Here is a 13,651-nt window from a genome sequence, read left to right on the forward strand (position 1 = left end):
GACTTGAAGATACGCTCCAGGCTTAGCAGCACCGACCGTAGAGACTTCATTTTGAAATGGTCTACCCACAAATGGACATTCAGTGACTTTAAATTCAGTATTGGTCTGAAAGACCCGTCTGGTTTGGGTACCAGAAACTAAAATAAATAAAAAATAAAAGCCTTTCCTCCACTCTGCCCTGGGAACCGGGATTACCACCCCCTTCTCTAACAGAGAGTGAGCTGCTCTTAAGAGAGCTGTACGGAGCCGAGCTTCCTTTGGTAAAGCTGTGGGAATGAATCTTCTCGGAGGAAGACCTTTGAAGGGAGTTCTGTAGCCCTGGGCTATAATGTCTAACACCCAGGAATCCTGGTCTAGTGAAGCCCAGGCATCCTTAAACTGTGATAGACGACCTCCCACTTTTACCACTGCCGGGCAAATCCCCTGACAGTCATGCGGAGGGTTTGTCCTCTCCTTTGGTGATCGGTTTCTTGTGAAAGGAACCAAATTTTTACTTTGGGGCCTTAGCCCTGGAGGACTAAAACTTTCCCCTAAATGACTGTCCACGAAAGGACGCACCACCTCTAGGGGAGGGCCGAAAGGACGGCCTAAAAGCAGAAAATCTTGATGACTGCTTGGCTGCGGGGGCAGGCAGGAAGGTACTCTTGCCACCCGTGGCCTGCTTAATAATCTCTTCTAATTCAGATCCAAATAATAGCTTTCCTTTAAAAGCTAATGTTTCTAAGGCCTTCTTAGACTCATTATCCCCCTCCCAGGCCTTAAGCCAGAGTACTCTCCTGGCATTGATAGACACTGTGGAAACTCTGGTCGCCATTTTGAGAGCTTCCTCTTCCGCTTCCAACACATACTCTGCAGCTGCCTTAAGCTTCTCCGCCAGCAACAACACACAAGGATCAGCATTTAAAATGGTGCATAAATCATTGGCCCACTAAATCATGGCCTTAGAGACCCAGGCTGAAGCAATAAGAGGACGTAGGGTGAATCCCACCCCTTCAAATATAGCTTTGAGATTACCCTCCAGCTTTTTGTCTACAGGCTCCTTAAAAGCTGCGCCCCCTTGCACTGGTAATACAGTAGCTTTTGACAGATGTGCCACGGAAGCATCAACTACTGGCACTTTTTCCCAGAGCTCCGCATGAGACTCCGGCATGGGGTACAGACTTAAGAATCTCTTTGGCATCTGCAGCCTTTTATCAGGAGTTTTCCAAGCTCCTTCCAACAATTCTTGTAAACCTTCATCTGAAGGAAATGTAACAGCTTCCTTACGCTGCAGTTTAAATACACCTTTAGCAGGAGTTTTATCCTCCACTGAAAGTTTTAAAGCCTGTTTAACAGCTGTAATCAAATCCTCCGCCCCTGTGGCTGAGGGATCCTCAGAATCATCACCCTGCTCCCAGGGCATATCTGCATATGCTCCCTCCTCTTCATCTACCAATAAAGGCACCGAGTAAGACCTTTTAGGGGTCCCTACAGCAACAACATCAATTTTGTCTAGCAAGTCACTAAACCTGTTGATCCCCTTTGCAGTATCCTGCATCACCTGTATGAAGGCAGGATCTGCCTGGGTAAGAGGCAAGGAGCCAGAGGACTGCTGAGATGATGACATAGGTCTCTGAGATTCTACCAAGGCATCACCCTGTCTGTCCAGCAATGCACTAAAGCGTTAACCGACTTGCCCAGGGCACTAGCCCACGCGGGTTCAATTTGCTCTGCCCTCTGGTGTTCACTCCCCATGGGTCTCACAGTAGCGCAAGTAATACACAACCCCCCCTTGGCCATCTGCTCAGGTACAAATTTTTGTGTACAGACATTACAAGCGCTCACAGTATTAAGGGCTCCCTCCCCCAAAACCACAGTTTGTTGCTCAGACATGATGTAAAGTAACCACACAGTGCATACAATGTACAACAGCGCTTATACAGAGTCAATGCACCCAGCCACTTATCTATCTGTCTGTCGGTTTCAGATGCGGGGAAACGATGCCCAGGAAATCCAAACACTCTGTCAGGATCTGTAAGCCAGCTCAGCTCCGCTACAAGCGTTCTGAATGGCGCCAAAACAGAGTGAGGGAAGGGACCAAGTCCCTGCTGCTGCGGGGTCTGTGACTTTTGGCGCCAACTACCCCCAGACAGCCGCTCCCATTGTAGGATCTCCTAGTTCCAGTATCTCCCCCTCAGCTGGGGACCACTCGGAACATGCCTGTAACACACTGCTGTCCTCTCATAACAGGAGCTCAGTGTGTAAGCTCCGCAGAAAATGGCCGCCGCCATCACGGAGCGCCTGTCCCCCATGATCCCCACCTAGCGTGAAGCCGGTTTCAGAGTGCTCCGGAGCCCAGGCAGCTTCTTAAAAGAAGCTGTAAGCGCTGCACAGGGAGGCCAGACAGCGTCTCCCTTGTGCACAGTGAGCTGACAGGACGCGCTTCTGTCAGCTCTTGCTGCGCTAGCAGAGTGAGGATTCACTAATGAGAATCCTCACACTGTGCCTACCTAGCTAGGGTGAAAGTTAATAAAATAATAAAAATACCCTAACTACTCTATTTCTTCGGCTGCTCCCGCAGCCCTTTAGAATAGCACCCACTCCAGTGGGCACCTAACACGAACTGAAGAGTCCGGGATGCAGTAGGGGAGGAGCCTACCCTCTAAAAGCTTTAGGATAGGTGCCTGGCTCCTTCGGACCCTCCTACATCCCAGTGTTGAGCTGTGTCACCAGGACCATTGAAAGAGAAAGTCAGGCCGTTAAAGCCAACCAGGCAAGGTCCTCATGTAAAAATTAACCTTGTAGGAGGTCTGGTCATAGTGGAAAGATGCCACCCAGGGCCTATTGACATTTTGAGCTGTTTGTTGTGTCATGACCTGCACGCCCAGTCTGGATCCACTTTGCCCTTACCCGCAACTTTGGGGATGGGGGGAAACAGATATACCAAAAGAAAATCCCAAGGAACTTGGTATCCACTACAAAAGGCGGTGGGTCTTTGGGTATTGAACAAAACTGTGAAATTTTGTCCGACTTCCAAACTAACTCTTGGAAGAACCCTGGATTGATCGGGCACAGCAGGAAAAAAAAATTCTAAACAGGAAAAAGAAAAACAGCAGAATCCCTAGAAAAAAAAAAAAAAAACCTCATAGATGCTTCCTGGAGAGTCCAACAGCGGTAGAGTAGTGGAGCTGATAATCTAACTGCACCAAGATGATCCCAGCCCGCAGGACCTCGGTTATAGATGAGAGTTGGAGAAATCAGTGAATTCAATTACACAATATAATAAATCGCTGGACTGGACTGCCGACTTTTTAAATCTCCTTTAGCCCCGCCCCCTCATCGGAGATCGGCATATCCGGATATTTAAACGGCGAGGTCAGGGGGGCGGTAGCCGCGAACAGGGGGGGGGGTGGGGGCGGGGTTGCCCACCTTTCTGGGAGGGTAGGCAACCCTGCTGCTGCTAGCAAAAACCCAGCTAGATGGCATCATCCAGAAGAGTACTGCAATCTGGCACCGCTCCTGGGTCTATGCGTTCTCAAATGTGAGTGACGCTGGCATTATTAGGGGATATTTTGCACATCTTTCACAGGAGATGTTAGGTCTCAAAAGGGTTAAGGGCCAATGTCAGCCCTAGCCCCTAATCCCATGACCAGAGTCCTCCAAGCCTTGTTGTTAGAGAAACATTAAAAAATGACTCAGCACAAACTATACAGAGAAAACAAAGAATTGATCACAACTTCCATTTACATGAACAGACTACTATTACACAGGAGATATGAATAATGAAACTATACATACCTAAGTCACCCGTCTGACCTCCATGCTGACCTTCGTGGCCGCCTCCCATATGCATCCCTGCCGCGGCATTTGTGGAATCGCCCCTGCAAAAACACATTGTTTGTAATGTTTGACAGCAGAAGGAATGATTGTGTTTTATTCATTATCAATAAATAATTAAAATATAGGTCTGTCCTTCGATGTGGTGTGATGTGGTCACGATTAAGGCCACGTTCTTAAGCCAAAACGTCGAACGGACCTAATGTCGTGTATTTCCTTTCTGGGGATTAAATAATTTGCTGAATAGCGAGAAGCCCTGGTGAGTGCCATTCTTTCATTTGGAAATATTATATATCTACACAACTAGCAGCAAGACCGCTCCATAGTGCAATATTTTTTAGAACCAATTTTATTAAAAGGATAAGAACACGGGAAAAGGGTCAGGTCACGTACCACAGAAGGCGGTTCAAACTACACTCTCGTGTTCACCAGGTCTCTACTCGCGGATCTCGTCAGACATTGTCAGCATGCTAGGCCACGCCCCTATGCGTTTCGTCTCACCGGACTTGGTCAGAGGGCTGGCCTAACATCAGTCAGTTACCTCTATAAAGCTCTCTCTCCAGCTGTACTCAATATCTTCACATTATTGCATACATGTCCCACATAGTTCAACAAAAAAAGGGTGTAACTTCTACTCCTTCATTGAGACTCACTGGATACAGAGTATTTAAATATTTAACGTATAGATCCAGTAGGATTTCCTCTTTAGTAATAAAAAATCCCTATTTCCTCCTCTAATATCTAAAACTACATGTTCAATCCCCATAAAACGCATACCTGCTTTCAGGGAATTAGGTGCCAGATGAATTGCCATGTTAATACTTACAATGCTTGTCCGTTCCATTCTGGATATCTAAGCAGTAAAACAAATTAGAAAAAAAAAGGAAAGAAATTTAGTCGTTGACAGATTACACAGAAAGCAAGATAGCGCTACGAACAGGTAGAATCATAGCCGAGCCTTCTCTGGTCTACTGCACTCTCTTACATAAGACAACAGTGTAGCGGTGCACGAGCTGCCACCCACCCACTCATCACTGTGCTAGAACTGCGCCAGGGATCCGCACAGCGGGTGCCGGATGGGATCCCGACAGGCATTTACCCGACGCCGGGATCCCAACTGTCAAAACACAGACAGCTGGGTTCCCGACGGCCACCGGCTATTTTCCCTCGTGGGGGTCCACGACCCCCATAGAGGAGAATAGAATGGGTGGCGAGTGTAGTAAGCCCGCAGGGAGCTTAGTTGCGCTCACCATGCTGTCTGGGTCCGGCCAGTCGGGATCCCAACATCGGGCTAATGACTGTCGGGATCCCGACTGTCGGAACCCTGTACCACACCCCCGCACAGCTGCCATGACTATTTGCTTGCCTGCTGTCTGCGCAACTGTGAGTGCAAACAAATAGGGGAACCAGATTCGTGAGCTATATCCATAGATCCAAGTACCAAATAAAAGGGAACATATATGTAGACAAAGAGACAACTGGGCACCCGCTTGCTGATCACGCAACGCTATGATAGACAATGCCACAATGGGTTCGTTTGGTCACAGAAAAGAGTTCCAATTGACTAAATCCCTGCTGGTCTCCTGTTACAGAGCATTTACCAAGGATTTGCAATGACCAAGACCACAGAAAAACAAGCCAATTGATTTTGAAAAAGAAGCACAGGTTAATTTTGGGCCACGCATGATGGGATACTGTGGCCAGCATTAACCCTGCAGCACTCAGATGATGATTGGTCGCTGTGGGGCACTTCTCCTCCCTTATCACTGCTTTATACATCTACCCCATTATGTGCAAGGTAATAATGCACCAGCCAATCAGCTCCATTATGTAAATGGCCAGTAGGAGCGGATTGGCTGGAGCATTATAACCTTGAACATAACACTCTTAGGGGTAGATTTATTAGGCTAGGTGAAGTGATAAAGTGTCTGGTTTTTATCACCGGCCAATCAGCTCCTACCTGTCATTTTTCAAACCAAGCCTGTAACTTCACAGTTAGGAGCTTTAAACAGACACTTTATCACTTCGCCGAGCTTAATAAATCTGCCCCTTAGATACTACTTCTCCAAGTTCCATACATTTACCCCTCTGTGTGTGCACCTCTCATTTTGCAGTTGTTACCTAGGAGATAAGTTCTGTAAAAACAAATGAAGGGGACAAATAAGCAAATCTGTTCTCCTCCCTAGCCCCTTTAGTGCAAGATTTGCAATTCAGTTACAATATCGCATCCACAAATCTTTGTAACCACTACTGCAGGACACAAAGCAGGGCATCGCTGCAGCACATTGCATGGAATGAACCCCTACAACTTGTGCTTGCACCCACATATAAAAACACACTTATTACACTTAAAAGGAGATGCTTAAAAGTTTAAAGCAAAAATACTTGACGTACAGCTCCAGCAGCAGCAGGCGATGTCTACAATGTAAATGACTCTTGCTGTGTTCATTCCAATTCTGCAAGAACAGTAAAAACGAATATCAAAACTCACCAGAATATCACAAGTTACACATTGTCCGTCAAGAAAGCCGGGGGCTGAAAGTTCAGGCCTTCAAACCTTTTCATAGTAGACTTCAGTTAAAAAACTATTACAAGTAATAGGTCTCCGTCTCTGCCATATGTCAAACATCCCGCTAGGCTAGGCCAAGGCACACAATTTAAAATGAAGGCCCTGACATCACACTGCTCGCTAAAGGGAAAGGAAATGCTAACCATGCTAAAGTCAGTATAGAGTTTATGGGGGTATTCAATCTCCCGCCACTATTCCCGACAGGGGGGAAATAGCGGAAGGCCCTATTCAATGCTGTCTTCCCCAACAGGATTGGACAGGGATCTCGACAATACCTGCCGGGGATTGTCAAGCTCCTCGCCGCAGGTCGATGAATTCCATCCACATCTCGTGGCAACGCCCCCTTTTCGTCGCTCGGCAGGCGGGACATTGAATCCCGCCTGCCTGAGAACGGGACCGGGTCACGGCTAGCCCGACAGTCGTGACGACGGATTGAATACCCCCCTATGTCTTCAAAATTGCTTACATCATAAAGGGAACAAACCCCTCCAAGGGTAACAAGCTACGATGGTGATCAACTTCTGCAGAACGTGCATACCGTATGGCTGAATATCAGATCTCTGAATGGATTAAAGAAAACGGTTTCAAAGTACGGCTAATAGTTACCAGTCCAGGGGTTCCATATAAAACAAGGCCAATCAAATAAACGTGTGACTTGAGGAAGACGAGAAGCCCTTAATATCTGGTAAATGCACCATTCATAAAAGAGGCCATAGTTACTTGGCTTCTGCAGGGTCTTAAATATTTCTTCAGGAGTTTTAATTTAAAACAACCCATGTACTTTATTTGAATTGGTGTAGCTCTGGGGTAGCCAACCCTAGTCCTCGAGAGCTACCAACAGGGCATGTTTTGCAGGTCTCCTCACAGAATCACAAGTGAGCTAATTAGCTCCATCTTTGTATCTTTTAAAATGTGTCAGTGATTAATGAGTGCAGCAGCTAGGATGTCTGGAAAATGTGAACTGTTGGTAGCTCTCGAGGGCTAGGGTTGGCTACCACTGGTGTAGCTCATCTGTGTTGAACCTTCTATACAAATGACGTTGACCAGTCTCCCGTATCCTGTTTCCTTACTGAATAAAGCTAGGGTAATGTTGGATCTTTGTGACAAAAACCTGTTGTTATCTGGCGAATGACAATACGCAAAGTAAATATATATTTTTCTTTTTATATTTTTTTTTCACCAAGGCCCTTATTCTGGTTGACTCGCTCGGGTGTGAATTTGCACGGGAGCAGATGTTTTGCGTATGCGCAGCAGCATTTCTGCACATGTGTATGCGCTGGATGCGTGCGAAAAGTTTGTTCGCCAGATGCAGCTAGCAGGGGGGGTGGGGGTGGTGGAGAGGGGCGTGGGGTGCTGACCTGGGCTATTAGCATATGCGAATGCCCAGCATTTCATGGGCGTTCCCAGGAGACCACTGGGCATACACATGTTAATGCGTTCATGACACACATGCAGGGGGGCGGACAGCTGACATAACCGGATGTCAGCTGCCCGCCCAATTCCCTGCATTTCTACTTACATATGCGTTGCGCCTTCACCATCATTCGGCTACCATTGAAAGACGGGGGAGGTTCCCACTGGCATGCAAATGGATGTTTATGTAAAACATCTGTTCGAACACATCCCGCGTGCGAATGGGTGGCGCAGGCTAACCAATCGGAAGGCGGGGTTAGAGTGAGTCGCAAGGATGCAAATTCGCATTTGAGTGAATCAACCAGAATAAGGGACAAAGTGTGACTTCATTGCCTAACTATAGAAACTTAGCAATTTCATTGGTACTTGTGTAGTTTCACGGCTGCAGCTTACGCTACGTTTGAAGCTACGCTAATAGTGTAGCCCAACGGCTGCCTTACTTGTGTAGTTTCACGGCGGCAGCCTAAGCTACGTTATCAGCGTAGCCCAACGGCTGCCTTACTTGTGTAGTTTCATGGCGGCAGCCTAAGCTACGTTATCAGTGTAGCCCAATGGCTGCCTTACTTGTGTAGTTTCCCGGCGGCAGCCTAAGCTACGTTATCAGCGTAGCCCAGCGGCTGCCTTACTTGTGTAGTTTCACGGCGGAAGCCTAAGCTACGTTATCAGTGTAGCCCAATGGCTGCCTTACTTGTGTAGTTTCACGGCGGCAGCCTAAGCTACGTTATCAGCGTAGGCTGCAGCCGTGAAACTACACAAGTAACTACCGTACTGTTGCCGGGAACTGCATCTCTGTCCACGGCAAGCCTAGTCAGCGCCTCTCTCACACCGCCGGCGCCAGCATGATCCCCTCTCTTTGGCAGAGAGGGGATCATGCTGGCGCCGACGGAGAGGCGCTCCATCTGTTGAGACGCAGGAGCGTCTCAGACACTCCAACGAGACGCTCCTGCGTCTGAGTAGCTATTGTGGCAGGGTACATCAACCCTGCTTACAGGGTTAGGGGTTCTGAAGTGCATGCGTCTCCTGTCCATGCGCCTCCTGTCCATGCGTCTCATTCACAATGAAGGAGTCATTTGCCAGTGTTCCATACTAGAAAATGCCTCCTTTTCAAACCCCCACTAACCACGGCAGCCCTAAGTGTGGCACGTCCTCCCGACCTTTTCATACCCCCAATATCCACATTGGCGTGGAGTTGATTTTATATAGTGTGGCAAGACCGAAGCGTGACGAGCGACACACTATATAAAAATCGACTCCACACCGACGTGGATAGTGGGGGTATGAAAAGGTTGGGAGTATGTGTACGCATGCGCTCTCCACGCTTCGGGCTGCTGTGGATAGTGATTTGTCGGCAGCCATAACTCATATAATGTACTGCTACAATACCGCTGACTGATTACGCTGGATCTGACAGGGACGCTTAAACGGCCGCGGGAACACTACGCCACTTCTGACTGACTACACTAACTACGCTGGCTGCGGGAACACTACGCTTATGGCGTAACTGCCGCTGTGAAACTACGCAAGTACCATTTGATTTATTTTTCTCAAGACAGAACAAAACTACTAAGTGGTTTGTGAAACGAAATATAAAGATCGGCAGACTTGAAAATTTACATTAACAAGTGATAATGGAGTTTAGAAATAACTCACCGACAACGCAGTAATATATATATCACAGAGAGAACAGAGATAAGGATATTCTTTGGGTGACAGTCCACGGAAATCATAAATATTTCTATTAGAAGGCATTCTTCTGGTCTTTTCAAAGATAGAAACATCTTGCGCCTGGCTGTAGCCAAGGGGTTCACAATCATTATCAACCTTACGATATGATGGATCATTAGAATGGCTCCCATGGCCATAGTCAACAACTGATGGGCGCTGATTAAAACTCTCTCTTCTGAAGGGTCTTTGGTCATTCCAGTCATCACTAGAAACTCTTGAAGGCTCTCCAGACTTCTCTCTTGAACTTAACATATTTTCTGTCCTTTTGCTCTTAAGATGTAGAATGATCTTCGGCAAATTTTCAGGAGTGATTTCCTCCTTAGGGAAGTTACTCAATTCATCCAAGTCCCTAGGGGAAAGACCAAAGCTGGCCAATATCTTACTGTCCATATTAGAGGCGCCAAGAGGCTTAGGCCAAGAAGATTTGCCACGAGACCTTTGCTGACTCATCTTAGAGGTGGAGCCTGGGTTCAAAAAGTTGGATTGGCAACCTGGACCTTGGCACATCCGTCCAAGATTGGATGTTGGGTTGAAGGACTGATTGGCTGGGTGAAAACCCCTTCCTGAAGGATTGTGTCGGTGATGGAAAGGCATGGCTCTGTTTAAATCTTGACCAAAGGGTGTATGAGAAAATGATATTGTTGTACTTTTTTCTCAAAATGGAGAAAAAAAAAAAAAACACAACCCAAAGGCAAATAAAAATTAGAATGCCCCACAACAAGTATATATACACGCTTGAAAGTGGTAACGGTAAAGGTGGTTTCAAAGATCTTCTTTAATCAGAAAGACACCAAACAATTCTGTAGAAAAACAGTCACAAGTTAAGATATAATAATGAATAATAATAAAAAAAAAAAGTGTTAAAGCTGTTGAAACATTTCTAAATATATAACAGTTCCATAAACTATAAGGGGTAAATTTACTAAAGGTTCTGAAAATTAAAAGAGTTGATGTTGCCGATAGCAGCTTCGGTCTGTTGGCAACATGCCTCTTTTCAGATTTAGCAGCGGTAGTAAATTGACCCCTAATAATCTGATCTATCCTGGTGACACAGCTCAACCATGGGACATTTAAGAGCCGGTCCTTTGGAAGGGTACGCTCAGGTCTGCAGTTCTCATCACTGCTCGCCTGAATGATGCATCCTCCGACGCGAACTCATGGAACCTATCAAATTTGGTAAATGTGTGAACAGATGACCAAGTGGCAGCCCTGCATACTTGCTCTGACATAGCCCCGTGGCGCACCGCCCATGAGGCCGCAACTGACCTGGTGGTATGAGCATTGATTCTGGAAGGCACTGGTGTGCCAACTTTGGTATAAGTAAAAGCAATCACCGACCTCAACCACCGAGCAATGGTCTGCTTAGAAGCTGGCCAGCTCTTTTTGTGTACATCATACAAAACCAATAAAGAATCAGTTTTACGGAGTTCTTTCACTCTGTCCACATAAATGCGCAAAGCACGCACCACGTCCAAATGTTTAAGTTTGTCCCTTTTCCTGGTTTCCTCCGGAGGATTGAATACCGGAAGAAAAATATTTCTTGGTTTAAATGAAACGAAAAAAAACTTAGGAACTGTTCGCAACACAGCCCTATCTTCATGAAATATCATAAATGGAGACCTAAGATAAGGCCCCTAACTCACAAAAAAACACCTTGCCGAGGCGTAAATTTGTTATAGAAATGTCAATTTCCAAGTAACAAATTTTAGGTCAGCCGACCTTAACGGTTCAAAAGGAGGTTTCTGAAGGACTGACAACACCAAGGATAAATCCCAGGGTGCCACTGGTTGTTTATAAGGAGGTTTTAACCGCATAACCCCTTGTAGGAAAGTCTGTACCTCCGGTATTAAAGCCACTTTCTTCTGAAAATAGATAGACAAGGCCAAAATTTGAACCTTCAAGGACTGAAGACTCAGGCCCGAGGAGAAACCATCCTGTAAAAAATCTAGAAGTCTAGAAATTTTTAATCTAGAAGTGTGAACCTTTTGTCGTTCACACCACCTAATGTAGATTTTCCACACTCTATAATAGTTTGCAAAAGAAACCAGTTTTCTTGCCTTAATCACAGTACTTATAACGGCTTCTGAAAACCCCTTCTTCAAGATAGAGGTTTCAAGAGCCAGGCTGTCAAATTCAGCCGAACTAGGTCCTGATGTAAGAAGGGACCCTGTCTGACCAGGTTTGGCTGAAGAGGAAGATGCCACAATGCTGTCGACAATCTCAGAATGCTGGAGTACCAAGATCTCATTGGCTAATCCGGCACTATCATGATGACGCAAGTTCTTTGCGATTTCACCCTCTTCAGCACCCTGGCAATCATTGGGAATGGAGGAAAAACATATGCTAACTTGACATTCCAGGGCACCGTCATGGCATCCACCACCCTAGCCAGTGGGTCCTTGGTCCTTGCACAGAACCTGGGTACTTGACAATTGTGTCTCAACGCCATAAAGTCCACTTCTGGAAGGCCCCAAAGAGCTACAATCTCCTGGAACACTTGTGGATGTAATGCCCATTCCCTTTCCAGAAGCTCCTCCCTGCTTAGGAAATCCGCTTTCACATTCCTGGTATGAAAACTGCAGATAGAGCCGGAACATTGTTCTCTGCCCATCTGAATATTCGAGACACTTCCATCATTGCCATCTTGCTGGGATGCCCCCTTGGTGGTTCAAATATGCCACAGCCGTGGCATTGTCCGATTGAATGCAGATGGGAGACCCCTCAGCCACTCTTCTGCCTGTGACAACGTCTTCCAGACTGCCCATAATTCCAGTACATTGATCGGCAACACCAATTCTTCCCTAGACCACAGGCCCTGCAATCTCATGTCCAGAGCTACTACTCCCCAGCCCCTGAGACTAGCGTCGGTGGTGACCACCAGCCACTCCCAAGACTAAAGAGAGCAACCACATCCATCCACCAAAGCAAAGCGGTCCGCGTCTCTGGTGTCAAGACCACCTTCTCTGTTTTCATGGTCTTGGGATTTCCTGACCAACATGCCAAAATGTTCCACTGAAAAGGCCGAGAATGGAACCTGGCAAACTGAAGGGTCTCGAAAGTTGCCATGTTGCCCAGTAACTTTAGGCAATGCAAAATTGAAGTGTCGGGTGGGATCGGTATAAAATCCCGGCGGCGAAATCCCGACATGGGGGGAGGGGTGGGCGTGGATCACCCCTCCCTTTGCGGGCTCACTGCACTTGGCACACTAAACTTATTCTCCCTCTATGGGTGTCATGGACACCCATAGAGGGACAAAGTGCCGGGATTTCGGCGGTCGGTATTCCGGCGTTGGGATTTTGACATCCGGGATACTAACTGAATCCCGGTCGGGTGACCCCAGAATCCGCCGGACTAACTGACAAATGTCCCTACCCTTCAATTCCGTTAGGAAAACCCGATATAGAGGTGTATCCAATATGACACCCAAAAACTAAAGTCTCTGAGTGGGACATAGGTGAGACTTTTGTAGCTTCAGAACCCACCCATGGCTCTGCAAAAACTGAACACCCGTAGAGGGACAAAGTGCCGGGATTTCGGCGGTCGGTATTCCGGCGTTGGGATTTTGACATCCGGGATACTAACTGAATCCCGGTCGGGTGACCCCAGAATCCGCCAGACTAACTGACAAATGTCCCTACCCTTCAATTCCGGTAGGAAAACCCGATATAGAGGTGTATCCAATATGACACCCAAAAACTAAAGTCTCTGAGTGGGACATAGGTGAGACTTTTGTAGCTTCAGAACCCACCCATGGCTCTGCAAAAACTGAATAGCCTCTGAAAGGTTGGCTCTCTGCAGACTCCGCCTTGAACAACAGGTAGTCCAAATATGGGTTGACTACTATGCCCTTTAGTCTGAGGGCAGCCGCCATAACTGCCATAATGTTTGTAAACACCCTCGGGGCTGTAGCCAACCCAAAGGGTAGTGCCTGAAATTTGAGATGTAAGTCCCCTATTGCAAAACGCAGTAAAGACTGATGTTCTGCACATATAGGAACGTGTAAATATGTGGCTTGAATGTCCATAGACGCTAGGAATTCCCCGTGCTCTAGGCTCAGCAGAACCGTCCTCAAGGATTCCATTCTGAAATGATCCACCCATAACTGGAGGTTTAGGGACTTCAGATTCA

At 46.9% G+C, this 13,651-nt stretch overlaps 1 protein-coding gene across 1 annotated transcript in view; it reads right to left on the reverse strand.

The window, feature by feature from the left end:
* LOC146073929 (matrin-3-like) overlaps positions 1-13,651 on the reverse strand; it is a 33,787-nt gene that overhangs the window by 16,314 nt on the left and 3,822 nt on the right. Inside the window, exons 2-5 of the mRNA XM_083181512.1 lie at positions 9,449-10,323; positions 6,211-6,272; positions 4,643-4,669; positions 3,778-3,860 (exon numbers count right to left, since the gene is read on the reverse strand). Of these exons, the coding sequence (XP_083037638.1) occupies positions 3,778-3,860; positions 4,643-4,669; positions 6,211-6,272; positions 9,449-10,117 (841 nt within the window). The 5' untranslated portion in view covers positions 10,118-10,323. The remainder of the gene's footprint in view (positions 1-3,777; positions 3,861-4,642; positions 4,670-6,210; positions 6,273-9,448; positions 10,324-13,651) is intronic.

Source organism: Crinia signifera, chromosome 4 (genome assembly GCF_055691185.1).
Source record: "Crinia signifera chromosome 4, ASM5569118v1, whole genome shotgun sequence".
NCBI lineage: Eukaryota > Metazoa > Chordata > Amphibia > Anura > Myobatrachidae > Crinia > Crinia signifera.